General features: G+C 42.7%; 1 protein-coding gene across 1 annotated transcript in view; it reads right to left on the reverse strand.

Annotated features, from left to right (window-relative positions):
- Positions 1–27,004, reverse strand: part of TNRC6C (trinucleotide repeat containing 6C) — a 107,371-nt gene that overhangs the window by 17,824 nt on the left and 62,543 nt on the right. Inside the window, exons 6-13 of the mRNA XM_018555694.1 lie at positions 16,824–17,030; positions 15,940–16,100; positions 14,010–14,090; positions 10,928–10,985; positions 8,907–9,052; positions 4,294–4,443; positions 3,438–3,584; positions 241–360 (exon numbers count right to left, since the gene is read on the reverse strand). Of these exons, the coding sequence (XP_018411196.1) occupies positions 241–360; positions 3,438–3,584; positions 4,294–4,443; positions 8,907–9,052; positions 10,928–10,985; positions 14,010–14,090; positions 15,940–16,100; positions 16,824–17,030 (1,070 nt within the window). The remainder of the gene's footprint in view (positions 1–240; positions 361–3,437; positions 3,585–4,293; positions 4,444–8,906; positions 9,053–10,927; positions 10,986–14,009; positions 14,091–15,939; positions 16,101–16,823; positions 17,031–27,004) is intronic.

The following is a 27,004-nucleotide window of genomic DNA, read 5'->3' on the forward strand; positions in this document are numbered from 1 at the left end:
ATGGATTGGGGGGGGGGGTGGAGAGCTAAGAAGGCCAACAAAAAATAGACTTTTTTTTCAACGAAGGAGCAAACATCTGAGGCATGCTGGTTAGAGAAGGGGCTGGCAAAAAAAATTTCTGTTTGCCAGTGCCCCAAACACCTGTAGGCTGCAGTATAACTTGAATGTTTGTGAATTATTGTGTCCCGCAATGAATCAGAAAGAAATGCCTATTTAGAGATTATGACGGTTGCTACTCACCAACTGCAGCTGATAGAGCTGGTTCAACATGGTCATATGCTGAGGATTAATTGGCGAGGTTAATAGTGCAGGGTTGAGACCAATGTTTTTTGCTGCAAACTGCAAAAGCTGTGCTTGAACCTACAAAAGAACAGAAAACCAGAAGAGTATGACATGACAGTCCAAACGCTATACAAATGTAAATGTGTTATTTCAAAGAGATTTGATGAAAGTCCACACAAAACGATATGCTGCCCTGTACTGGGTTATAAACTAATATAAATGGATTCTTGGAGTTCTGATATCACAGGCTCTGTGGCCGACTTTAAAGCGACCTTGTAATCTCCAGTACAGTTACCTATACATACACAATTATGGGCACAGATGCACACTCTCCCCCACCATCCCATATTGGACTGCTTGTTGCCTAAACAGACAGCCCTGAGCAGTTCTAAGTGGGGTTGAGGGTGTTGGCATGCCTAGCCCCAAGCAGAAAACAACTTTATAAAGTTGTTCTTTGTGTACGATTTTTAAGGGATCATCAGCGGCACTCTGAGGAAGGTCCAGCCCTGCAGGTCGGCTCCGTATGGTGCCTACTGAGCTGTAGCCGTCTTATTTAACTGGAGTTGAAGAGATTACACGCTATCTTTAAAGAGGATCACCAACGCAGTGCAACTTCTTGCCATCTGTTACTCTTTTTTGTGGTTCTGCATGGCATCTTGGTGGTTAAAGCTTAAAATAGCAAGGTGCAGCATAAACCTTTTTTTTTAAAGCCCAAAATTGTGGTGTCAACTCCCCATGTCAAGGTGCAATTTTGGTTAACAGAGCATTTTATTAACACAAAAGAACACTAAGGGCTCGTTTACACCAATGCAAAGACCAGGCACAAAGGCTTGCTTTGTACAGGACCTGTTCAGACCAACATGCTGCGTTGATGTGTATTGTGATAAAATGACACAGGCATTATTTTATCGAAACGCGTCACAACATGCTGCAGTGCATAGAATTTACATAGGGGTTAAAAAACAAACAAACCCTGAGCACTGCAAAGCTTTATAGTAACATATCACAATGCACGGCAAGCACATTCACATCACACACACGTTATGTGCTATGCATTGCAATAATAATTATAACAAAAACAAGCACCAGCATAGCTTTGAGCTTGCTGGCTGGCATGCCTTAAAATTGGCGATTAGCTTCCTAAATGTGTATTGCACCAGTACTGGCATCCAATGAATATGGATAAGTACCATTTAAAGTCTATAGAGTTTTTCCCACAGTGTACCAAAGCTGGTCCCTGAACTGGAGTATGCAGCCAGCCAGAGGGACTGGGGCTATGTAAAGGATTTCTATTTATTCAATGTACTTACTTTTCCCTAAAACCTTTTACTTGCTCTCCTGTGTACCTACACATATATATTAATGAAATGGCATATTGTAGTTGGTAAACAAATGTAACCACATTTTGCTAAACACAGATCTGACCTGCAACCATACCAGGAATTACTAAAGCTGGATGGTCAGACAGATCAATGAGCACCCTGTCAGCTAGTCTAGAATCCCCTTTACATGGAGAATGATCGCAATACCCTTCTTAGCACTAGGCTGAGGACTGATCAGCATAAGAAGTGCAATATATGTGACTTTGCTGTAGTTACAAAAAAAACAAATAGAACCATGTCAGGCTTTAAAAACTTGGAGGGGGCAGAAGTGGAAATGTCTTGCTTAATTGTCCCTTGGAATGCAAGACATCATTTAAAGCAGAGCTCTAACAATCACATATTAATGCAGCAGTGTATCAGCCTCTTGTAGTTCCTGTACAGCAGAGCTCAGGTCAGAGAGGGAAAAGCAGCACAACAAGCTAATCAGCTGTACTGCAGTACTCATGTGCTAGCTACGAGCATGCATATAGAAGAAAAAAAAACAACAGAGTGACACAGATGAGTTATTCAATCAGGTAAAAAAAAATGTTTCGACTGTCCAGTTAAATGCTAGGGGAAGGGACAAGACCTGCAAGTGTTACTTAAGTACAACAGAAAAAAAGTTAGATCTTCTGCACTGCCAGACAGGGCTGTACTGGGTGTCAGAGTAGTGTAAAACTCAGACTGGATGTACAGAAATACAAATCTTTTGGCAGGTAAAACGGTTCCCATATGTGTACCGTATTTGCTGGCGTATAAGACGACTTTTTATACTTAAAAACATCTTATACGCCGGGTATACAATGTGAACCTTTAGTTTGTTTGGGCCATGCTGGCCCAAAACGAACGTCCCTAATCTGTCAGCCCACTGGATGTGCGGTAATACTGTATGTATGGTAGCTACGGCTGCATACAGTATACCGCGCTGAGCCAATCACGGCGAGCAATGTACACAACCTCTGCCAATCCGAGCAGGCTTTGAATTCATTAATAGAATACTTTGCTCGCCGTGATTGGCTCAGCGCAGTATACTGTATGTAGCCGAAGCTACCGTACATACATTATTACCGCACATCCAGCGGGCTGACAGATTAGTGGGTGTATTTAAATCAAAATGGCTGGTATACAAGCACCCCATCATGGCTCCAGCAAGAAGAAGGAAATATGAAGCCTCGGAAGGGGTGTAGTCTTATACGACGAGTACAAAACCTATGTTTTAACTAGAAAATTAGGGGATCGTCTAGTACACTCAGTCGCCTTATACGCCGGCAAATACAGTATATCATCTGTGTATTCATCTATTTGCTTGGAGTTCTAGTTTAATTGCTCATTAACGTTTGGTTTTAATTTTATTTTCTCCCTAACTAGATTTTTCAGTAGTAGGACTTCTTACTAATATGGAATTACCCATAGGTCCTTTCTTATTTTGCAATAGGGAGCCCCACCACACTCCTGACCGAGAAACCCCATATAGTATTATATATAATCCTTTTGTAAAGTTTAGCAGGTCATTTCACTATGCGCAACATTTCGGAACCTGTCTGGTCCCTTCACTTTGTTTGCTCGATGACGGGACCGGACAAGTTCCGAAACGTTGCTACGCATGGTGATATGACCTGCTAAAACGAATAAAAGGATTTCATATTGAAGAAAACTTGGAGTGCTGGTGACCATTTATTGTGTTCTGTGACTATTGTGTTCTGTGACTAGTGCAAAATTACACGGTACAGACATCATACCTTTTCACTGTAAACATGCCAAGACATTAAGGAAATACCAGATTCCGGGACTCACCTGAGGGGATAAAAACTGAGGCACTTGAGCACGAAGACTAGGCTGGGATGAGTTGAGAGGTTGCACTGGTGGCTGCTGTGGCTGTTGCATGGACCTGGCTTGTGCTGCTCCACTATTGCCAAACATACCCAGATTGCCACTCTGTATCTGTGAAGGGAATATCGTTATCAGTTCTGGGTTTATGTGTCTTCCTAGACGAGACATCTGCACCAGACTTTATGATCACAAATCCTTGTAGATGCACAGTACACCACTGATGGGTGTTTTACATGTCCTGAAATCTTGCATCCTAATATATTTTCCTTCCTGAATGTTTACAAAAAAAGATGTAAGAAAATAAAGACGCAAGGGCCAGCCTGTGGCCCCATAATATGTTGCCCTTCTGGGCCCAGACCTACATTTACTTTCCCCAAATCCAAGCCTGAATGATATACTCCCTGTGCTTGTGTGGGCTTCCTTCAGGTACTCCGGTTTCCTCCCACACGCTAAAGACATGCTGGAAGGTTCATTTGCTCCTGTTTAATCGGCCCAGTATGGTATGCGATAGGGACTTTAGATTGTAAGCTCCTTGAGGGCAGGGACTGATGTGAATATGCATGTGAAGCTCTGTGTGTACCTGTAATACATTATCAATAATCCACTTTTTCCAGTACAATGACTAGAACAACTAAACTATTGCTAGACTGCAGACAGGTGGCCAAACTTTCCTAAACCCTATAAGTTGTCCTAGAAGCTAATCTCATTTCGTTCTGCAAAAGATAATAAACACGGCTCACAAATGTATTATTTCCCACAGAAGCCACTCAAACAGATTAGTTAGTTTTACGTCTTGCATTCTGACACCCATTTATCTTACCTGTCTAGAGGAATTCAAGTTCTGCATGTTTAGGCCTGGCGTCATGCCACCAAGGGCTTGATTAGGGAGTGCACTGTTTGGATGGGGGAGCTTCAGGCTTGGTGAAGGCAAAAATGGTGAAGTAGTGGGCTCTTCCACTAGGCCGCCATCCTGATTGAAAAGAAAGGTTGTGAGCTGCAGTCAGTCACATCAAAACCACCAGACACAAGTATACCGGTGATGAGAAATATATACAGGCTGTCATTACTGATCCCTTTCTGAAAATGCTCCCTGCCTGACTATCATAAGGGCTCACTTGCTTCCACACTCATCAGTCACTGCAGATGGGGGCAGTGGCATCAGGGGTGGGGATAGAGAAAAGACAAGTGCACTTTTTATTTAAGATGAATGTAATTTTCCAGTGACCACTTGGAAAAACCTGTAGAGGTGTTACAGCAAGGGTGGGATACTCCGGCCCTTCAGCTGTTGTGGAAGTACAAGTCCCATGAGGCATTGCAAGACTGACAGTCACAGGCATGACTCCCAGAGGCAGAGACATGTTGGGCTTTGTAGTTAAAGCAGAGCTGGAGTTACCCACCCTTGGTACTACAACCTCTTGACATTGTTTTCTTTGAAACCTTTAGCAGTAAACTTCTTTGCACGGAGTGCCTGTAAGAGATCAAATCATGTGCATAACTAGAATTAAGGTCCCCACACACCTTACGATAATCGTACGATAATCGCGGGAAATCCCGCGTAAGGTGTGTGGAAGCCGTGCGCCCTCTACTACTGTAAGGTCGCACGACTTTGAACTTACGGACATGTTCGAAAACCCGCCGAGCATCGTACGACGTTCGGCGGGTTTGTGGCATGTTCGTAACACTGCCCGTTCAGCATTGCGGTCATCGGAAGCCCGCCCCTCAGGGGGCGTGGCTTGCGATCGTCGCAAGTACGATCTGTGCCTATGCAAGTACGAACATGCCTATGCATGTTTTTTTAAGTACCTTACAACCATCGCAAGACAAAAGTCTTGCGATGGTTGTAAGGTGTGTGCCCAGCCTTAGATGGTGCTACCAGAGCGGCATATTAAGTAAGGCCACCTCCGTGTTTTATTTGTGACTAGGTGTACAAGACCCGCTAGCTTGGTTTAGGAGCACAGAATTTGACAAAACAGAGTGTCCCCATATATGCATGAGGGTGTTTTTTTCCCAAAAGAATATTTTTTTAGCATAGAAAAACATTTTAAGGAGGCGTTCAGTATACGAGTCAATTGAGATATCCGTGTAGATGGTTACATGCTAAATTTTTAAGACTGACTGAGCTTTACCTTTAATATTTAAAATGTAAGGATATGTGCCGGCTGTTCAAGACACCAAAGAGTTATCTTTAAACTGGGAAGGCAGACAGAACTCTGATGGAAAGGATTTCTCATGACCTAATAGCTCTGCTGACATTTAGAAGACAAGCACATGGCCAGAAGTCTGTCTCTCTATAGCTCAGCTGTTCATTCTGGAGAACATTAATCCTTCTGCTTCACCCCCACAACCTAGATTCTGCTGGACAGCAGACATCAAGTCTTATCAGACTGCAAAGAGAGTCAAGTAGCTGAAACCCGGCCAAATGAACAATATCCCCAATAGTCATTACATTCACAAACCGCCAGTGCGCACAAATCTAGCAAACGGTACAAGAGAACCTGAATGTAATCTTTACAGAGGCTATTTTGGTGTGCTCATAAACATTCACCTACCTATGTGTTGATTATAAAATCCTTACAATCTATAAAGTGTACCACACGATGGAGTTTAAATGGCTTACATATTCGCATCAAGCTGTAAAAGAGCATTAAAACCCCCTGACCTCTCCAGCTGTTTGTACTGTGAACTTATTTATTCTCAAAGATCACAACAAAGACGGAGTATCAGTAGGTTTCTAACAGCTTGGAAACACTTGCTGGGTGTTCACATTAGACGATCTGAGATCTGTTGTCTGGGCCCCTTTCACACTATTGCGCTACGCTAAAGTGCTTTACAAGGATTGGTGTAATGTGACGCCATTCAATCTAAATAGCAAACCAATGCATTTGTGTTGTAGCGCAGCAGAACACACAGCAATGCAGTAATGTGCATTGCCAAAAATGCTGCATGCCCCTTGTTTGGTGTGATTTGGTGCTTTAGGCAGCCTATATTAATGAACAGGCTTGTCTTATCACAATAAATTAACAGTGTGAATGGTCCCTCAGATACCTTTTTTTGGTAAGGACAGTATCACTGCATGTGTTGTGAACTTGGAATATTAATTTCCCCACAATGTTTATAGACACAGAGATAAAGGATAATGGGTTGTTTTAAAGTGTTTTTACTGCTTCTTTAGAATATGGAAATAATAGGGATGCACCGAAACTAGATTGTATCGATATCGAGTATTTGGACGAGTACTCCTACTCGCCCAAATGCTCCCGATGCCTATCCCAATAGCGGAACTTCCGGTATCGGGAATCCGGCTCCATGCTCTCTCATCACCAGGGAGCATGGACCTGGCTTCTCGGCCAATCAGGAAGCCAGGGGGTGGGTAATAACTTGTCCCCCGGCTTCCCGATTGGCTAGGAAGCAGGCTTCATGCTCCCTCGCCATATGGAGATGGCGAGGAGCCAGATGGCGGGGAGCCAGATGGTGAGTCATTACACGCCGCCTGGCTTCCTTAACGGGACTTCTGGTATCGGCGAGTATGGAAAAAAAAATATTGGTACTCTTACTCAATACTGAAAAACCGTATCGGTGCATCCCTAGTAAAAATAGTGTGCATCATCTGGGCACAGGTTCATATAGGTACTTTCCAGTCAAATCATCTTAAATTGACACTAATTTAAATCTTAAAAATGCATTCAAGGACCTTAACTATTAACAAAAATGTATCTTATTTGTGTATCACTCGGCTGCAGATCCTCAAATCATCTCTGAATTGGTCCAGACACTGTCCTTCCTTCTGGAGGGGCGCTACTTTTGTTCCCCATGGTCCTTGTGTGTGTGTTGTACAGTAGCCACCACTACAAGCTCAGTCCTGTGATGGACTACAATCTCACATTTAGTTTAATAACTTGTATTGAGTTTGTAGTCCATCACAGGAGTGAGCTTGAACAAAAGTAACCCCCCTCCAGAAGGAAGGACAGTGTCAGCACCAATTTAGAGATGATTTGAGGATCTGCAGCCGAGTGATACACAAAAAAAGATACATTTCTGGTAATAGTCTGTTAATAGTTACTTGAATGTATTTTTAAGATTTAACTCCTGAGTTTAGTGTCACTTTAATTTGTTTGTGTAAACCATGGCATCCTGCTCTTCAAAATATAATTTTTTACTGATGACCTTGTATTCTTTTAACAGCAACTGCACATTTGTATTAAAATCAATATTGTAATGAGCCCAGAACATTTATTAAATCAGCAACATAAATGTTATACCCTTTTGCCCTGATGTGCCCAACACAACTTTGTTGCTAAAATCAACCAAAATAGTGGCCACTGACATCACTAGCGGTTCATCCAAACTACTGTGAAGGAACGAGTACACAGGAAGCACTATACTGTGTACTCGTTCCTCCACAAGTCCCAGCATTCAATACATCTGAGGAAACCAATTAATCAGCTAACAGGTGAACAGGATGAACAGAGCAAAAGTGAGTTCTAAATTTCTGCATATGCACGTTTTGTTTTTACCATTTACACTGCCAAAAAAAAAAAAAAAGCCCAAAACAAAATGGAACAAAAAATGGCTAAAGATAAATCCATAGAGGGCACGAAAAAAAGTTATTAGGGGCTAATTAAGCCTAACAAGAAGTTAATTAACAATTAAGCACGCAAACTTTACTTAACTCTTCTTTTTTAAACCCATGTGCATGCAGCCCTGTGACAGTATTTAGATATGTGTAAGGTCGCCCACATTAAAGAGGATTTTCAGGTTTTTTTCCTCTCTAAAATTTGACATCTGCTTCAGATGACCTCATGACATGGGTTCCTCATCCCCAAAAAACACTTGTAAAAAAGTGCAGGACCCTAATTGCAATGTTGAATACATTCATTTGGCAAGCTTAAGTACATCTTCATCAATTATAAGATCAATATCTTATGATCATTATTTTAGTGGAAGATGAACAATATCAGATTTCACCAGCAGGAGGCAATACAAATGAAATGAAATCAGGTTTGTGAAAAGGACACCGCTCATATTTGTATACGCCCAAACTCAGCAGTCCTGTCCAAAAAGTCGGGTGCCAGCCGACAGAGGCACATCACGGCCGCCACTAGTAATCCAATAGATGTAAAGCCGCACTCAACAGCAGAACCTCGATTTATAGAAGTTTATTCCCAGGAATCTAAAACGTTACAAGCATAACAAGATCCACAGGCTCCGACATGTTTCGCCAAAAAGGTTTAATCATAGAGCCTGGCTTGAGGTCCTGGCTGTTGAGTGTGGCTTCTCATACATTGCATATGAAATCAGTGTTCGAGGAAAAAAAACCCCTGATAGTTTATGACTCATTCTAAAGCACTAACTACATCTGAAATACTCCAAAGTTCACTCTTCAACCTAATGAAAAGGTGTCCTATACCTCCAGTGTCAAATAATCCTTATTACCTTGTCTAAGTAAGTGGGGCGGTCCATGGAAGACTCTTTGGAGATTGGTGGTGGGCGACAGCTCAAGGGCTTGGCGACAACGGCATTGTAGTCAGCCATTACCAATCCACGCTTGTCCATTTCCACCTTCTTTTCCAGTAGAGCACCTACACATTAAAAAGAATAAAAAAAACACAATGAGAAGCATTCCAAACGTGGATCACTTGCCACCGATTACAGACATCCACATGATTATTTAGAAGGCCAAAAATGGAACAGGGGAGGCATATAACAGCATAAGTCGCCATGATACATTAGATCATGATCACCCAAAATGAAACGCTCACCTTGTTTATGGCTGGCAGAAAAGGCAGTACAAGGCAGTACCAGCAGAAAGGACATTACCCCCTTCATGACCAGCGACGTAGAGTGCACGTCACTGGCATCGGGTTTGTTTAAACTTGTAAAGACGACTGTCGGACTTAAAATAGAAGCGATTCTGGTGGCTCAGCTGCCGCCAGATCGCTTCTATGGCTGGTGAACAGGCGCCCGACACCCTCGCCGTGTTTCCCAGGCTCAGTTGCCCCTCCTACGGGCCCGGGAATGGCTTCTTTGGTGTTGGGGGAAGCTGGGGAGGAGATGGATGAACCTCCGTTCGTCGATCCCCTCCCCGTTCTATGGGACCGGGAGCGACGCATATTACATCACTTCCGTTTTCCATAGCCGTCAGTGCTGGGCTCCTGAAGCCCAGCAATAAGCTATTGAAGTGTGATCTGCACATTTAAACCTGGGCATGTTGGGTATCTATTTACTCGTTGTAATGTCTTTTATATTTAAAAAATGGATATTTGATTGTGTTTTAGGGCATTTAAGTGCATTTTTCACTAAGTTTGGGGGTTTGATAAGGAGTTGCACTAATATCGTTCAGCATAACAATTTGCAACTACCACCATTTTATTCTACAGGGTCTTGGCTTTAAGAAAATATATAATGTTTGGGGGGTTTTAAGTAGTTTTCAGGCCTAAAATGTGGAATATAAAATGGGTGCAAAAAATGAAAAAAAAGGCCTCCGTCATGAAGGGGTTAAGGGCCTGTTCACACCAAGTGCATTAAGGCTACAGTGACAGCCATGCTCAGCGCAGTCCCAACACAAAGACAAGGCAATTTGCTTTGTTTGTAATTCACTCAGTTCATACCACTGTGGTGTAGTGGTGTACCATGGAAAAAAGTACTGCATGTAGTAATTTTTTTAAGCGTGGTGTGACTGAGCACAACCGCACTATGTGGCCAGCAGAACTTAAAGGACAATTATGGGGTTAAAAATAAACACATACATACATACTCTACATACATGCTCGCCTCTATGATGCAGCATCCATGTGACACTTCAGCTGTCCCATGCTGATTCCAGGACTGAGAGCTGACAGATCACATGACTGCTGATCAGTCAGCTCTCGGCCTGCTCAGTGTGTAAATATACAACTGTGACCCAAAAGAGAAAAAAAAAAGCTTTGACCATACTTCTCTTTAAATGAAATGTTACTTGTGATATTTCAATAAAGTTGTGACAACTGCAACCAAAAAAAAAGTGAACAGTGTAATATGCCGGGATCAGCGAATCAGCACTGTTCCCTCACAGCACACACCAGCGGCCATGTGTTCAGCGTGGTTGGCTGGTATAAACAAAACCTTAGGGTCACAGAGATATTGACATGAAGTCTTTACTGAAGAGTGACAATCACTGGAGTGCTGGAAAAGAGGCTGTCACATGAGTAACTTCCAATTCGACCATCACAATATCTACATAGTATTAGTATACAATACTAACAGGGGCTCCTTGATTTTATGTTCCTCATCAGTGATTAGCATTTAGAACTTCATGCACTTTATTTAGCTTTAGGCTTTGTAACACAATTCTGCTTGTGTATTCCACTAAGCTTGCAGAGGTTTACAGTGTTGTTAAATGACGTCCTTACTAAAGGTACGACTTTATTCATGATTCCAAATAGATGCTGGAAAATGTTAGGAGAATGAAGACTTACTCATGGCCTGGTCCAGATTCATATTGTTACTTTTCAAGGCCTCTTCAGCAGGCTCTTTCTGTAATGAAAAAACGAAGTTTTAAGATTTGGACAACTACAAAACTGGAACCCATTAGTCAAAAGCACCTTCACTCAAGAACAGGGATACTGCTGTTCATGAAACACAAAAGATTTCTTCAGGTCACAATAGGTGTAAAGATGGAAGTTCTTATAATCTTAATAATCAATGTGTGCAACATGAATTTGATTGTATGATTGTCATGTATGAATTGATTCTGGTTTAAAGTTACAGGACAATATTGTTGGACATCTAATCCCCTGAGGATTCAGGATTAAAGGTGCCCATACACTGCACGATTCTCGTACGAGAATCGCGGGAAATCCCGCGATTGTACGAGAATCGCGGGAAATCCCGCGATTGTACGAGAATCGTGCAGTGTGAATGAAGACGTGCGACCGTTTCTACTGTACGGTCGCACTTCTTTTGTCTAAGGAGCACGCTAGAAAACCAGCCGAAAATCTTACGATTGTCGGCTGGTTTGAATGGTGCTCGGGAGACAAATAGGGGGGCGGGCTTCCGATGATCGCAAGTACGATCTGCCTGTCCAAGATGGGCTGATTGTACGTTTTTTTTATTACTTTACAACCATCGCAACAATAAGGTCTTGCGATGGTTGTTAAGTGTATGACCACCTTAAGGCTTCATTGACACCTACACCATATTACCAAAAATATTGGGACACCCCTCCAAATCATTGGATTCAGGTGTTCCAATCACCTCCATGGTCACAGGTATATAAAATCAAGCACCTAGGCATGCAGACGCTTGTACAAACACTTGTGATAGAATGGGTCACTCTCCGGAGCTCAGTGAATCCAAACGTGGTACCGTGATAGGTTTCCACCTGTGCAATAAGTCCATCCGTGACATTTCCATGCTACTAAATCTTCCACGGTCACCTGTTAGTGGTATTATAACAAAGTGGAAGCAACTGGGAACAACAGCAACTCAGCCACGAAGTGGTAGGCCACGTAAAATGACAGAGCATGCTGAAACGCACAGAAGTCACCAACTGTCTGCAGAGTCAATAGCTACAGACCTCCAAACTTGGTGTGGCCTTCAGATTGGAACAACAACAGTGCGTAGAGAGCTTCATGGAATGGGTTTCCATGGCTGAGCAGCTGCATCCAAGCCTTACCTCACCTAGTGCAATGCAAAGCGTCGGATGCAGTGGTGTAAAGCACGCCGCCACTGGACTCTAGAGAAGTGGAGACGTGTTCTCTGGAGTGACGAATCACGCTTCTCTGTCTGGCAATTCGATGGACATGTCTGGGTTTGGCAGTTGCCAGGAGAACGGTACTTGCCTGACTGCATTGTGCCAAGTGTAAAGTTTGGTGGAGGGGGGATTATGGTGTGGGGTTGTTTTTCAGGGGATGGGCTTGGCCCCTTAGTTCCAGTGAAGGGAACTCTTAAGGCATCAGCATGCCAAGACATTTTGGACAATTTCATGCTCCCAACAGTTTGGGGATGGCCCCTTCCTGTTCCAACATGACTGCACACCAGTGCACAAAGCAAGGTCCAAAAAGACACGAATGAGCGAGTTTGGGGTGGAGGAACTTGACTGGTCTGCACAGAGTCCTGACCTCAACCTGATAGAACAACTTTGGGATGAATTAGAGCGGAGACTGCGAACCAGGCCTTCTCGTCCAACATCAGTACCTGACCTCACAAAAATGGTCAAACATTCCCATAGACACACTCCTAAACCTTGTGGACGCCTTCCCAGAAGAGTTGAAGCTGTTATAGCGGCAAAGGGCGGGCCAACTCAATATTGAACCCTACCGACTAAGACTGAGATACCATTAAAGTTCATGTGCTTGTAAAGGCCGGCGTCCCACTACTTTTGGCAATATAGTGTATATTTTAGGTGTGATTAGGGATTCCTGCATCAGGAACTTGTGATTTCCTGCAGCAGGAATCCCTAATGTTAATGATCGGGTGACAGCCACTGCATTTGAACGCTGGCACACCCAATGTAATTGTATGTAATATGATTACATGTGGTTAGGAATCAATCACTATCCCTGAACACATAGATCGTGTGTCCAGAGATAGTGATTGATTCGTAACCGCATGTAATCTCAGATATGCGGAGTGCTGGCGTTCAAATGCAGCGGCTGTCATCCGATCCTTAACTTGAATAGGTGACAGATTAGGGATTCCTGCTGCAAGAAATAGCAAGCTCCTGATGCAGGAATCCCTAATGGCACCTAAACTATAGCTGTGCATGGAGCCTAATTCTTTTGATACATGTAGAGTAAATTATGAGAAAGTTATACAGACTCAAGCAAATAGTAAGCATAAAGTGATGCATAGTATAGTTTTCAGAGAGGTCTCCAACACACACCACAATATTGTAGCTTATTCAATCTGTCACTTTGTTTTGTATATTAAATGTTAACATGTAATTGAGTTTTTTTACATTTTATCATTTGAGATACAATAAAAAAATAACTACGTTTTATGAGGTTGTGAAATAGAATAGAACAGAAAGTCTTTATTGTCACTGTATTGCAGAAATACAATGAGGGGAATCTACAAAGACTGGAGCAGACAAAATCTGGGCAGCTGTGCATGGCAACCAATCAGCTTCTATCTTTAATTTTCAATGCTTAACTAAACAAGCTGAAGATAGAAACTGATTGGCTGCTATCATAGCTGCTCCAGTTTTATTAAAATTCCTCCCAATGAGTTTTGATTTTTTGGCACCATTAAAGTCCCGGTTGGGGATGTGGGTTTCCGGTATGCTATTCTGGGGAGGTACCTGGAAGCCCAAGTTACCGTTTTTATTTCTAATTTCACATCTGTTGGTTACATTGTCTTAATATTAGTTAAAAGACAGTTAGGAATTTTAAAATAACTGTCACGTTTGCATCAGTTGTGTTCAGCTATGTTATAAATGATAAGGATTAGTAAATCAGAAGATGTAGTAACCAGCGTTTTTTTAAAATATCATTGCTTCCTCTGTCCGGATATCTTACGCTAAAAGGCAAACGTTCAATACAGATACAATAAACTCACCGGGAAGCCCATGTCAGTGAGCTGTTTAGTCAGTCGAGTCATGATCCAGGCCTCATCAGACTTGCTTGGAGTCTTCATGCCCTGTGTTATAGGAAAACACAATGTTCAAAATGTAATTGAAAGGGCAATGTGTCAAATTGCATAAGAAAAACTGTGATGATAGCAGTTAATTAAATACAATGGAAGCCTAACTTTAAAAACAAAGTCAGCCAATAGAAAGTAAAGCCACATTTGTAATATATTGTTCTGGTCACATACAGGCCTGATGATAGCATGAAATTGGCAGGGCCTGCAAGTGGCCATCTACAAATATTAAAGAGTATCTACTGTATTTGCTGTCCCAGCATGCGCAGATATTAAAGACAATGGGTGGATTTCATCCTACTTCTACAAAGGCTTTCATAGGTACCCATTTATACCTACTTATAGGATGGCAAATTAAAACATATATGAACAATAATAAAAACCAAGGAAACTATAACTTAGTAACTAATGTTTTTCTTAGTTGAGTTTTGTCTCTTCTGGAACAAATGCACTATGGCCAAACCACTAAATACAAAATGGAAATACCGTATTTGTCAGCGTATAAGACGACTTTTTATACTTAAAAACATCCTCTGAAAATCGGCGGTCATCTTATATGCCGGGTATACAATGTGAAGCTTTAGTTCGAACGTCCCCAATCTGTCAGCCCGCTGGATGTGCGGTAATACTGTATGTACGGTAGCTTCGGCTACATACAGTATACTGCGCTGAGCCAATCACGGCGAGCAATGTACACCTCTGCCAATCCGAGCAGGCTTTGTATTCATTAATAGAATACATTGCTCGCTGTGATTGGCTCAGCGTGGTATACTGTATGTAGCCCGAAGCTACCGTACATACAGTATTACCGCACATCCAACGGGCTGACAGATTAGTGGGTGTATTTACACAAAATGGCTGGTAGACAAGCACCCCATCATGGCTCCAGCAAGAAGAAGGAAATATGAAGCCTCGGAAGGGGCGTAGTCTTATACGACGTGTATAGCCCAAAACCTATGTTTTAACTGGAAAATTAGGGGATCGTCTTATACACCCAGTCGCCTTATACGCCGGCAAATACGGTACATAAGTGAGTTCCGTTTAGACACTTTTGCATAACGCTGCCACATTGCATAGCCGGTTGAGTGACAGCCCTTCATACGTAATTAATACAGTGGCATCGCCCACTGATTGGGGAATTAAGTATCAGCAGGGCATTGATTAGGTCATCCAATTGTGCGTCCTCTGCCTGCTAGAATCTTTCAATGCAGCCTGATTGGGTGACACTCCTGACCCTCCCTCTCACACACCAAGTGCTGCTGTGGAGCAATATAACATACAAGCTAATAGATCACCAGGCGCGGGTACTTATACTGGCTGTATTTAAAGCTGAGCTCCAGAATAAGCAAACATTGTCTAAATACAAAGAGCCATGCGTATTCTTACTTGAATCTTGGTGAGCTTTGTGTAATTCTTCCAGATCTGTTCAGTAATCTAGTGTGAAACTTGGAGCTTCCTGTAATAAAGACCAGTCACTGCCGCTCTCTCTCTCCTTCTGCAGGGTGACTGGTCTTGTATCTGCCCCCTTTTGTATATTTCTACAAGCAGGGGTTAGTGGGAAGAACTACTGGGTCCCTCCCACAGCTCTGCTCTTTGCACAGAACAGTGATGATATCTTTTAAAAAGGTTATAACTGGCATTTGCAAAGTGTATTTATATCCTTCATGGATATATAGTGTATACAGTATAAATGAATGTTTTTGTGCCCAGAGTTCAGCTTTAAACATACTGTTCAAGTAATGATTTTAATGATTGTAACTGCAATAAACTGTACATTTTATGTCTGTTTGGAGTTCATCATTAACACATTGTGTGTAAGTAATAGGTTCATTTTACATATGGATACCTTGGAAAGTCCTTTCTTGGGGCCATTGCCCCAAGAATTGCAAGAAGAATTACTATCTTGGGAAGCAGCATTATTCCACATATCATTTTCTTCATCCTCCCACTGGCTGTGGCCAACTTCTTCTCCTCCGCTACTCCAGCCTTCTTGCATAGATTTTTGAGCTAAAAACAAAATAAAAGCAAGAGAAGTCAATGGGTGAAAAAAATATCAGGTCCTTCCTATTTTCCCAAATCAGGAAAGCAAAGGCAGAACAAATACTGCTTTTCAAAGACTTCTCACTGACATTTGTGATTTTTCAATGGAAGAATATGGAGGAAGTCTCTCCATGGTGACAACTGCCAGACCTTACTTTGAGGAGAGATATGAATAGGGTGAAACTTCTCCAACCAGAACATGTTCAAAAACGGACCGGTGGGCTCCTTTCTCCCAATATGCACCCTAGATATGCCGAAGAACTAGCTTGAGTCCGTGGATCCACCAAACCAGGGGTGGGCTGCTCCGGCCCTCCAGCTGTTGTAAAACTACAAGTCCCATGAGGCATTGCAAGACTGACAGTTCCGGGCATGACTCCCAAGGCAGAGGCTTGTTGGGGTTTGTAGTTAAAGAGCAGCTGAAGGGCTGGAGTTGCCCACCCCTGCACTAAACATAACTGAAAACTAAAACATAACAAAACTAAACTGACGGGGTATCTAACTTTCCTACGCTATCTAAAAAGTAGAAAAAAATTGGTTGGAGCTCCACTTTAGATAATGCACAAAATTAAGGCAATTGTGTAACTGGCTGTAGAAAGCATCTAAAAATCTTATGCCAAACAAAAGTGAAAAGATAACCCCAAATATCATTCAGGAACAGTGATAGCATTAGATCAAGTTGCCATTACACACCTGGTTTGCACAGCACAGGGGCAGCAGCTGGAGCATTTGTCCTGCCATAATTTCCAGATGATTCTGGAGCGCCATCCACCCATCCCGAACCACTTTTGGAGGGCTTGCCCCACGCAGAAGTTCCATTGTCAACTGAAGCAGACGGAGATGGGGGCTCCCCCCAAGGGATTTCAGCCTTTGAGTGGACAGGAGGCATATCTCCCCAGCCTGCATAAAAGTGCACAGAATATATTCACAATGGAACATAAATGCTCATCGTACATATAGTAATAATACAGTCATCTAAGGAGCACCTTTTTTTACATATACAAAATGGTGGCTTAGGTGTTCTTATATTTGAATTTTTTATGCCGGAGATCTACAGCAATGTAATTGTGGTCCAGTACCGACACACCCAATGGTGCAACCAGAACTGTGGGCTGGATAAATCTACAGACTGGTCCGTAGAAGTCACACCCAATGGTACAATGAGATCTGTGGGTTGGATGAAGCTACAGTCTCATCCCTAGTACAGTCACACCCAGTGTACAACTAGATCTGTGGGTTGGATGAAGCTACAGTCTGGTCCGTAGTACAGTTACTCCCAATGGTACAACCAGATCTGTGGGTTGGATGAAGCTACAGTCTGGTCCGTAGTAGTCACACCCAATGGTACAACCAGATCTGTGGGTTGGATGAAGCTACAGTCTGGTATATAGTACAGTCACACCCAATGGTACAACCAGATGTGTGGGTAGGATGAAGCTACAGTCTGGTCCGTAGCACAGTCACACCCAATGGTACAACCAGATCTGTGGGTTGGATGAAGCTACAGTCTGGTCCGTAGTACAGTCACTCCCAATGGTACAACCAGATGTGTGGGTTGGATGAAGCTCAGTCTGGTATGTAGTACAGTCACAGCCAATGGTACAACCAGATGTGTGGGTTGGATGAAGCTACAGTCTGGTCCCTAGTAGAGTCACACCCAATGGTGCAACTATATCTGTGGGTTGGATGAAGCTACAGTCTGGTCCGTAGTACAGTCACACCCAGTGGTACATCCAGATCTGTGGGTTGGATGAAGCTACAGTCTGGTCCATAGTACAGTCACTCCCAATGGTACAACCAGATCTGTGAGTTGGATGAAGCTACAGTCTGGTCCGTAGTACAGTCACAGCCAATGGTACAATAAGATGTGTGGGTTGGATGAAGCTACAGTCTGATCCGTAGTACAGTCACACCCAATGGTGCAACTAGATCTGTGGGTTGGATGAAGCCCTAGTCTGGTTATGAGATAAATTATAACTTGCACTGCCAGCAGTTGTGGCTCAGAAAATAGGACAAAAGCATGAAGGGTGCCATCAACAGAAAACAGATGAGCTTTCAAGAGCAAAAAAGTTATACCATCGCATACAGTACAAAATATGAACTGGAGTTGTACATGGCTTTGATTTACCTAGATATCTTGCAATATTTCCCCCTCTTAGCCTACTGCTTGTTGGACAGAAAGTAAGAATGGAATAAGCCCAATTAGTACTAAATGATAGATCACGACAAGACTTTTGATGAGAAATGAAATGATTCTCTACATGCAGCATTACAAGGGTATATCTGCAACTCTGTGGTCAGCCTGCACAAATAATGGTCTTCTATTGTAGACAATTGCCGTAGGAACAAACACTAACACACAGCAACTAGACAGATTTCAATTTTAAGCGGTAAAAAAAAAAAAAGACTGGTGGTAGTAAAAAAAATTCAATATGCCATATGCAACATTACAAACTGCACACAAACTAAACACACTGCAATTTGCTCAGGGAAAAAATGTAGACCTCTGACAACAAAATGGGGAAATTATCTAAATTAAGCCTCATCACCAAAATCAAAAGCCCTCAAAAATACACAAGGAAAAAAATCGCTCATCTCTACTGAGCAAATAATGGAAAATTGAATCTGCAGGTGATTTATTGGAGCAGAATGGAATCACTCCATGGGTACCCTTTACCAATTCCAGGGAGCACAGGTCTGCTTACATCAGGGGCTACTTCTGGCCAACCTCTACTTCCTGACTTTGTCTGTAAGCTGCCAAGCTTGCCTTAAGGCAGTCAACCATTCCGTATGAACAAGCTTGAGGTAGATTTTATTATTTGGTCTTAAACTTGCGGACATTGTATGGCACTCTTACTGGAACAAAAGCAATTAAAGCTGCCAATGGCTTGCAGCACAATGGTACCATAGCTGGGGTCAGCAGATGAATCAATGTTTTTAACAAAGACCACCCCTGCCTGACCGCTTTTTTTGCCCATCACACTGCAATATTTGAAGAGAAAGGGCAGACGAATTATTATCATCATAATGCTAGCAAAATCAAAAGCAGAAAGTAATGTCTGGAGTTAAAATGAAGATGTGCAATATGAGCACACTTTAGACCAGTGGTTCTCAACCTGTATTACCTCAGGACCCACATTTGTCCTTGGTCATTAAGTCGCGACCCAAGTCGCGGTAATACATATTCCGGTGCAAGTGATCAAACTGTGGGCAGAGAGGTGTGTTTGAGGTGCCATTTAAATGAATGGCAACACAACGCACCTCCCGCACCAGAACGAACAGTAGGTGCAATTGCATGGCATTTTGAGATGAAAACACTGACAGACACAATCTCACACGCATACACACTCCCAAAAAATTTTAGGGGTTCAGTGTGGGCTGCTGTGCTGTGATGGGTCTCCATCCATACATGCATTGCTTGTCCAGTTCTCTAACACTCCCTGTAGAGGTGCTGAATGTGACGTCACTCCAATCACGCGAGGGAGCTGTAAGCAATACACATATGGATGGAGCTCCCTCGCGGCCATACCCCAGCCCACCCCTCCTCAAAATGACACTCGCTGCCAGGCAGCATATTTTGAATGGCTGCTGGGCACCAGAACCGACTGTGCTGTGCTATGGGGGAGGCGGAGGAGCCTCTCACCTAGTGCAGTGGAAGGCATTCGGCAACCCACTGACCAGTTGAGAACCATGGCTTTAGAGAATGGTGAAAAGCTTCTATATCTCTCCTCTTCTATACTGAAACTATGTATTTATATACTGAAACTATGTATTTATATTTAATAAGTGAACACTCCTTCCAATTCTTTCTGCCCGGAGATGGTGAACAAATGGCTATCAGATAAAACGATCCAAAATGGCTTACAGTTAATTTTCCCTCAGTTGATGACCTGAGGGTATCCGCTAAATCTGCTGTATCCTAAATATAGCCCAACTGACATTAAATTCTGGTAAATTCAAAGGACTAAAACCACATTCAATGCCTAGGAACACCTAAACATAGCACAGATGACCATTTTATTTTTAGAGTATACTCACCTCTCCAGTGGCCTAGGTCTCCTTCCACCCCTCCATGCCAACACTGTAGCCTCTATCAGTTTCTTTAGAATCTTACACTTCCTGGAGTCTTGTGGCCCCCATTGCATGCTGGTACCTCACCTTCTTGCAAATCCTACATCACTGCTGAATCCTCTATGGATGTAGGGCTTATAAGATGGTAGCAGTGGAGAACACAGACAGAAGTAACGAAAGGGAGGTACGAGACATGGGCCGCTGGAGAGGCGAGAAAATATATTCTGCTCCTACATGGAATTGGCCTTTGAATTAGTTTAGAGACCTGAAAGGGTTAGTAAGTAAAAGTAGAATTACTTTATTTTGTGAAGTGAAAACTGTTACATTAGGCTTTAAATAGAAGAGCAAATTAGTTTTTAATGTGTTATCAGAAAGAATGATTACCACTCATTCTAAGTTCTAGGAAGAATAAGAATACCTTTAAGTTGAAAAGCAGATATAAATACATAAAATGAATTCAGCAATGCATTCATGTCTGCCAACGTGCATGGGCATAAGCGTTGCCTGTGCATCATTTTTCAGGGCAGGCTTCCCATTGATGGCAACAATGGACCATTTGCATTGGCACAGCTGCTTCTATTTTCCATCAGAATTCTTGGTATCCGGGACCTTCATGACAGCATCACTAGCTATTATTTAAATGTGAGCTGCAGATTTAAAGTATTGAAACTACATTTAAAATGAACATGTTAAGGCTTAGCACCTGAATTTGACTTGGTAACAGTCTCTTACAATCCCCTGAACAGCAGCACAGGGAGAGGCAGGGGAATCAAATCAGGAGTGCTGCATGCAAATGTCTTGACAAGGAGCAAGCTGGCAAGAGAAGAGAGTAAAGGGCTGACCTCATAGGTCTTCTGCTGCCCTTTCATTATCATTCTTTCTAACTGTAACAGAAAATGTTGCGTCAACCTCTATGGCCGTGCTGTGTAGCAGAGCTGTATAAATCTCAAGACTGAATAAATACATTGAATGTGTATATAGATATCTGCCTGTGTTCAGCGTAAAAACAGGCAATACACCTAAGGCACTCAGTATGAGGAAACGGAACATAGATGTGATTGTACAGTACTCATCCAAAATGGGTATATCAGCTGTATAGCTGACTGAGCACTTTGATATATACATTAAAGGAGAACTATGGGGTCAGTGTTTTTCAGCATAGTTCTCCTTAGGGTAACGGCTCCCGCTATTCCGCTACAGCTGGCGGTATACTGAGACACCGCAGCCGGAGCGGATCCCGACCTGGACGTCGGGATCTGCCCAGCTGCGTGAGTGACAGCTGGCTCTGCCTATCTAGAGGCAGAGCCAGCTGTACCCGCCCCCTTCCGTTCTGCCAGTCAGCGCTGGCAGATCGGAGCGGGGAGAGGTGAATCCAGCCCCTCCCCCTGTCACGGCAAAGAGCCGTGACAGGATCGAGAGGTGAGCGAACCCGGTATGTGTTCGCTCACCTCCCGATCTACTGAGCCGACCTGTGACAGTCTCATTGTCACAGGTCGGCTAGAACTATGAGGTGAGTGGAAATCACTCACCTCATAGTTCTCCTTTAATAAGAGCTGTATGTATAGTTACAATAGAATATGTATCTGTATCGGAGAGTGTCCTTTCTACACATGCTGCTGAGAAAACCGTTTTATAAATGTACACGGAAAATAAAGATCACTTTTCTTTTACACTACAAAGTGTCCACTTGAATACTAATGTCTGCAAACACTAGAAACCAAAACATTGGTACAAGGGACAGAGATGACAAGGTCTGCAGAGTAGTACAAGGAGCACATTATGTTCTTCTGCTTACATGGGCACAAGATTTTACATGTTCCTGGAAGTGGCAGGCTCACATTTTTAACTGTGTGGTATCTTATGCACTTTGAAATACTCACGATGCAACAAGGGGGCTCGATAACACATTTCCTCTGAATGCAATTTTGACTCGGAATAATTTGTTTTAATTTATTTAGGGCAGAGACTGTAATAAAAAAAAAAAAATAAAAAAAAAAAAAAATATATGATTTTTTTTCTTACTTTTTAGTAGGCCTGAGTCCTACAAATTGAAACATTTCTCCACAGGAAACTCAGCCTGACACTGGGGTCGTATTGTAAAGCAGCTGCCCCCCTCCCTGTGAATCATTGTAACAGGATCACTGTACACCAGCTCACCTTTCCAGGTCACAATACACTGTCCAGGGGGGTTGCCACTATGAATACTAATGAATGGGGGGAGAGAGAGCAAAAGAGAGTGAGAGGAGAGAAAGTGAGAGGAGAGAAAGTGAGAGGAGAGAGTGAGAGGAGAGAGTGAGAGGAGAGAGTGAGAGAGTTAATTGACACAGACTGCTTGCAGAGAACAGGGGTGGCGATTTCAAAAGGAGCCATGAAGAGGACATCTAACAAAATAGTAATTTTTTTTGTATTCATCTACTGTACAGCAACTGCATATGTCTGCTTCGTGTACACTCGGTGTACATTGCTGGCATGTTTCTTTTTTAAATAGCACTGAGGTGAAAATGGGCTTCAATATTTAACAGCAAATGCTAATTTTCTAACATAAAAAAAAGGTAAGTGGAAGGACCATAACAACAATCCTCTGCTTGTTGTCAATGGAGCTGGCTCCTAAAAAACAATTTTGCTGGCTCCATAATGATTTCTCCATCCCTGCCATACACACACGTTTGTACATCTTAACCTCGACAGCATTCAAAATGTAACTGAAATGGGTTCTGTATTAAAAGAAGACCTTGGAGTATAAATACTGTGCATGTTTTTTTTAGGTTCATAAAAAAAAAAGTTTGGCTTTTATTTCTGTAATACAAGCACAGCCTGGGTATAAATATTGTGTGATTTTTTTTTTCCATAAAAGAAATGTCCGACTCTAGCCATTGTAATGTGTGATGCATTGCAGAACAAGTATCCCACAGCAACAATCTCAACTCGAGTGATCTAACGGCAGTGAAATAGAATTGCTTGCTCCTCAATAGCGCAATTCACACATAGCCACCGACCTTCATTCCACAGTACAACGTAAGCTTAAGTATGTACATAACCTTCAGTGTGTCAAAAGATTTCGATCTTCTATTTACTCTGCTCTGTCAGCTCTTGATCAGAAAAGAAAACAGGCAGCGGAATGGTATTCGTAGTCTGTCAAACTAATTGTTAGGAAGCACCTTTGTTAAGCTGCGGTCACATATCTGCGTCACATACACCAGATAGATAACAACATTACAGAGTTACAGACGTTCCTCGGGTACAGTAAACCACCAGTTATTCAGCACCCATGGGATCGGTCGGTGCCGGATAACTGTAGTTGCTTGGGAGTTAATAGTAAGTCTCAAGCAACCATCCCCGAGGCACTCCGCTTCCCCATTCACCTGCTGGCTAGCTTCTGCAGCCGGCAGGTGAATATAAATAGCCAGGCTGCTATTGGCTATTTCAAATTGCAATAGCCAATAGCAGGCTGACTATTGCAGTCATTGAGCAGAAGAGCGGACCTGAGAGAGAACTCATCTTAGTGGGCAGGGTTTCAATAGCCTGCTATTGCAAATTGAAATAGTCAATAGAAGTCTGGCTATTGCTCTGCATTGTGTACTGTCTGCGGCAATAGAGCATACTCCTCGGTTTATGATACAATTGCGTTATGATGAGTTTACCAGAATGTAACCGAGGAGAGTCTGTATTACAGAAAATTCTTGCTGCAAGTAAAGGTGCATTGCAATATTATTGTCTAAATACAGATACAGTCTAGCAATAATATACATCCAAAGTATCAAAAAAAGAAAATAATAATAAAAGGCAAACACTAATGCATTCATTCAGAAATACGGTGTGCAGTGCAGTAACCCACAACAACCAATCAGCAGTCACCTTTCATCAAATTAGGGTAACAAGCGATGATTGATGAATGGGTTCTATTTTAATTCTATTCTTTGTATTCATAATCTATCCAGGAAGAGTCTCTAATTCCAGCAGAAATGGGACAACCTGACCAACGCTGCAGACTGAAAAGTCCTTTGCGCTATACGAAAACGTGAGACGACATACACACGGGCTGGAACCACATTTATAATACATTTCTCATTTTAGACAGCTTTGGAAGGACACTTAAGCTGACTAAGAATAAAGAGGTAGCATCTTTCTAAGCAGATCTACCTTTCTTTAATCCTGCCAGTGCCGCTGTCTGTCACCATGTAGGTGACATTGATACCATGCTCATCTGGCTGCTGTCGGCTTAAAAGGCTAAAATTATTTTTGGCTAAAAAAAGAGACACTTTTACTTAAAGGGGAAATATATTGTACATTTCCGCAAGCATGTATTTTGAGTGATCGCAGTGCTTACGTTAATGTGATCTTGATTAAGCTTCACATATTTAAATCCTTCCATATTTTGGTAGACTGCTCACTTACTCATCCTCCCTGCTTAAAGTGTCACTACACCCAAACGACAAAAGTATTAAAGTGACACTAAACTCAGGAATTACATTTTACAAATGCCGTCACGTACCCTAACTATTAAGAAAAATGTATCTTATTTGTGTATCACTCGGCTGTAGATCATCAAATCTCCGAATTGCTGCTGACACTGTCCTTCCTTCTGGAGGGGGGGCTGCTTTTGTTCCCCATGGTCCCTGTGTACGTTGTAGTGTAGAAACCGCTCCAAGCTCACCCCCATGATGGACTACAATCTCAATACAAATTAGTAAACTAAACATGAGATTGTAGTCCATTAAAGGAGTGAGCTTGGAGCGGTGGCTACTTTATAACACACACAGGGACCATGGGGAACAAACGTAGTCACCCTCCAGAAGGAAGGACAGTGTCAGCACCAATTCCGAGATGATTTGATGATCTACAGCTGAGTGATACACAAATAAGATACATTTTTGTAATTGTTCGGGCTTGTTCACACCGAATTGCGTGTGTTCCAGAGCGGTAGCTGCTGGAACGCTCCACAATCCCTCACAAAACCTCCCCCTGCGTTCTGGGGCGTGAGGGAGCGTGGCGGTGCATTTAATTCAATGGCACTACTTCAAAGCTCAATTGGCGATTGGACGCGTGCCAAAACTTTGCCTGCGTTCCGTTCCACTGCAAACGCAAAAAAATGCTGCATGCTCTAAAACAGCAACACACAGCAACAAAACAGCAACACACAGCAACAAAACAGCAACACACACTGATAAGTTAAAGTGGATCTTCAATGAAAATGGAAGGTTTGCTCTAATAAAAGCACTCCCTGCCCCCACCAAAAGTCAAATCGTCTGCAAAGGCTATTAAAAGAGAACTATGGCCAAACCTTTTTTGGCGTTCATACTCTTCAGGGTCACACTAGTATATTTGCTAGGGATGCACAGATACCGTTTTTTCTGTATCAAGTACCAATAGCAGTACTTCTGCTAGCATGAAGACGTCTTCAGGGCAATCAGGAAGCTGGGCGGCGAGTCATTACCCGCCGCCTCCATGATGTTTGGCCCTCTCGATGCTGATTGGCTGGGAAGCCAGCTTCCTAGCCAATCAGCATGGAGCTGGCTTCCCAGCCAATCAGGGAGTCATTACCTGCCTCCCGGCTTCCTGATTGGGGAAGCCGGTCCATGTTACCTCGTGGCACTGCTGGTCAGAGGAAATCTTCCTCTGATTGGAAGTTCCAGTATTGGGGAATGTATCGGAGCATTTAGGCGAGTACGAGTATACTGCAAAATTAGATCACCCGCTACCAAACACAGAAACACACGCTTGGTGAAAAGATTTGGGAAGAAGGCATGTGACTTTGCTTGGGTGGTTGCCCCTTTGGCTGCTGTTACCTACTCTTCATTCCCCCACTGCCGTGTTCACCCACCATAGCTCTGTGAAATACCTCACACTTCCATGTATGCAGGAGCCTAAAACTTTCCCCCCAGCATTCCTTGATGCAGGGCCAAAACCGCCGGGGGGGGTTTTTGGGGTGGGGGGCACCTGTGAGTAAATGGGGCAGCAGGAAGAGCCAGTACCAGCAGTGGATGGGGTGAGATATCAAGTGTACGTTTGCTTTAAATAAAATATTTTAAATGAAAAACATCAGAGATTTCTATGGACAGGACTGAAGAAAAATGGCAATGTACCAAATATAACACCATATAGCAAACATTCAGGATTCAATGTTTATTAATCTCTTGCAATTTGCACACGACTATTGTTATATGTGCTTTGTCTTACTGGATGAATAAAATAGTTAAAGCCCAGTTGAAGTTTCCCTTTAAAGTCGGAACAGTAAGTAGTCAATGCTTCACCTTTTGTTATCTTTTAAAATCAGCCACAATGGCAGGAGAAAAGCCGGTCCCCCCTGTAATAGGTTGTAGATCAAGACCACTCCACTCTGTGCCACATCAGAGGTCCAAAACGTCCCCTGCCCTAGAACTGTACTAGAATTGCAACTGTGCACCCAGCAATGTGTTCACCTTGTGTGCTTAGAAGAATGAGCATTGCTGATTGTAAGCATGGAGATCCAAGGCAGGAAACATGTCAGACCACAGCAGATAGACCACTCATTTTCCAAAGAGGAAAGTGGTCTTCATCTGCAGCCTACTACAGGGGTACAGGCTTTTAAACGGGCTCTGTGGCTGCTTTAGAGGAAAAACTAAAACAAAAGGTGAGACATTGAGAAGGTAATGTGTGGCTCACCTCGAGTTTATATATCAACTTAATATGCCAAGGGAAATTTGATTTGGGCTTTTAAAGTGATATTAAAAGGCAAAAGGATTTTAAGCCATTTTAAAAGCCGATTAAATCCCTAACAATGGTTGCTGCTCCTTTATGTGTAAAAGTTTTAGCTTTCTGCAGAA

Source organism: Nanorana parkeri, unplaced genomic scaffold, assembly GCF_000935625.1.
Source record: "Nanorana parkeri isolate BGI_ZX_2015 unplaced genomic scaffold, ASM93562v1 scaffold209, whole genome shotgun sequence".
Taxonomy (NCBI): Eukaryota; Metazoa; Chordata; class Amphibia; order Anura; family Dicroglossidae; genus Nanorana; species Nanorana parkeri.